The sequence below is a fragment of the Borostomias antarcticus genome (assembly GCF_949987555.1).
Source record: "Borostomias antarcticus genome assembly, chromosome: 30".
NCBI classification, from domain to species: Eukaryota; Metazoa; Chordata; class Actinopteri; order Stomiiformes; family Stomiidae; genus Borostomias; species Borostomias antarcticus.
In genome coordinates, this window is record NC_140263.1 from 5,049,625 (window position 1) to 5,052,172 (window position 2,548).

Sequence of the window (2,548 nt, forward strand, 5' to 3'; positions counted from 1 at the left end):
GGCCATCAAGCTGTCTGTGTCCTGATGTAACGGTGTCATTTAGACCCGGAGCCGCGTAATAAAGCCAGCGACACCCAGGAGAGACGACGCTCATCCACGCAATTAAACACTCACACACACCGGCTCAGAGAAGAGCATCACACACACTCCTCACACACATACACACTCACACACACACACACACCAGCTCAGAGAAGAACATCACCCACACTCCTCTCACACACACACACACACACACACATACACTCACACCACCAGCTCAGAGAAGAACATCACACACACTCCTCACACACACACACACCACCATTTATCACAAAAGACTTTTATCGAACAAGAGAAAATCCGACGAGATCGACAGTACAAACGATTTTTGTCGATTTTCATGACTTTTAATCGAATTTTACCGTTTCCATAAGGCGTTTTTAATTCGATATAACTTAATTCGCATAAAACGTGTGGATGGAAACATGGCTTATGACTGCCACAAACATTATGATATCACTTTAGATGACATCTGAGAGTTCTTATCCGTTTTTTTTTTAACCCCAGGCGAGGCTTTGTTTTCTTGTAAACAAATACATCCGTGTTTATTTATCTGTCAAACTACTTCACGTAACCTTACTTCGCTCTGTTTTTTTGTGTGTGTGTGTTTTTCCCGCGGCAGGAAATGACTCCATCTTCCACGACATCGACAGCGACACGTCCCTGACGAGCCTGAGCGACTGCTTCATGGCTTCGGACATGGGCTCCCTGCAGGCGCGTGTGGGAAACCCCATCGACCGCCTCTACTCCATGCAGAGCTCGTACTTCGCCTCCTGAAAGCCGACAGCCAATCCGAGGAGGACAGACAGGCGCTCAGTCAGCCAGTCAGTCAGTAAAGTACACAAAACTGTACAGAGAGATACACAGTCAGTACACAAAACTGTACAGCCATAACACAAGTCTTCACCTCAAGAAAAATACCAGGTGGTCGGGAGAAACCCGCCGCCGAACTGAGCAACTCGAGAGAAAAGTTCCAACAAAAAACACGAAAAACTATGACCTCGTTTGGCTCCTAGCCAAGAACGTGACAGAAAAGGACAAACTTGAAACTGAAATTGGACACTTTCTCTCTCTCCCCTGTACTGGAGGGATGCGCGGAGTTTAAGCTACGACAGGGTTCGGTGCGATGTTAGAGTGTTGTTTGTGAGATGTTTGTATGATAAGGGGGAAGGGGGAAGGGGGGTTGTACAGCTAATGAAAACGGGATATGTGTTGGACTGGGATACTCAACAGGATTAGTGTATTATGTACTTAGTCCAAGTCACTGATTATTGAAGCGTTAGTCCGGCCGACGGACTGCTGAGTCCGGCTCTATGCATGTGACCACGTTTTATCACACGGACTCTGAATCTTTCTTGAAAGTATACACTTAAACAACTGGCAATGTACAACACCAAATTGGATATTAGTGTATACATTTGGTATGTGTTGTTCATGTTTTTTTCTCGACACTATGACAAGCATAGATGATTTTGATGATATGATTTTAGCCATTACGCTTCTTAAGATGTAAGATATTAAAGAAAGATTCTGTGACAGGATCTTGAGGGAGAAATGAAAGTTTGCTTTGGTACATTTTATTTGTTAAGTGTATATAGTGTATGTGGAACATTCTCAAAAGCAAAGCAGTTTTGCATGTTGACTTGGACAGCAATCTATTTATTTAACGGCGACATGCTTAGTGGTACTTCAGAAATTGAAAAAGCTTTATTTAAAAAGGCAAGGATCCCAATGTAACGTAGTGAGAAGAAGCATTATAATTCATTTGTATGTCATTTGATTCTGAAATTTATAGTAGTATTTTTGTTGTTGTGTGAATCAGTATCATTGTGCTATTTATTTGTCACGAGCTGACATAGACCTTGTCAAGAGTGCATTTCTAATGCTGAAATTTGCTAAATTACCAAAGTTTGTTGGTACTACGAATAAAATACAAAAAGCAGCCAGTTTCTTTCTCTCAATTTCTAACGCTTTTCTTCAAACAGGTATTGTTGTCATAACATGGTTTTCAGGCATATGCATACATTACCACTGATACAGTATACAAGGTAACTTGATCTATGATGTATGTTTGATGTTGTTTATCATCAAGACCACCCACACTCATACCATCATTATATCAGAAGCGACATATTAATTATGTATAATAACACAAATGCCTTCCTTGGTAATACTAATTACCTAACAATTGAGTCAGTGAGGTCACATCAAATCCATCCATGACAATCTGATGTACACACACACAATAACAGTCTGATATACACACACACAACAGTCTGATGTACACACACACAACAGTCTGATGTCACACATCAACAGTCTGATGTACACACACAACAACAGTCTGATATACACACACACAACAGTCTGATGTACACACACAACAGTCTGATGTACACACACACAACAGTCTGATGTACACACACACAACAGTCTGATGTACACACACAACAGTCTGATGTCACACAACAACCGTCCTCTGTTGACCTGCAGTGTCTCGCTGACA

The 2,548-nt window shown here is 41.6% G+C and overlaps 1 protein-coding gene across 3 annotated transcripts in view; it reads left to right on the top strand.

Annotated features, from left to right (window-relative positions):
- The window catches only part of LOC311327072 (LIM/homeobox protein LMX-1.2-like), a gene marked incomplete at both ends in the record, with an annotated part of 32,336 nt that extends 31,517 nt beyond the window's left edge, over window positions 1-819 (top strand). For all 3 annotated transcript variants that reach the window (XM_084460090.1, XM_084460091.1, XM_084460092.1), the window contains one exon: window positions 665-819. In XM_084460090.1, coding sequence (XP_084316216.1) covers window positions 665-819 — 155 coding nt within the window. The remainder of the gene's footprint in view (window positions 1-664) is intronic.
- Between the last annotated feature and the right edge of the window lie 1,729 nt (window positions 820-2,548).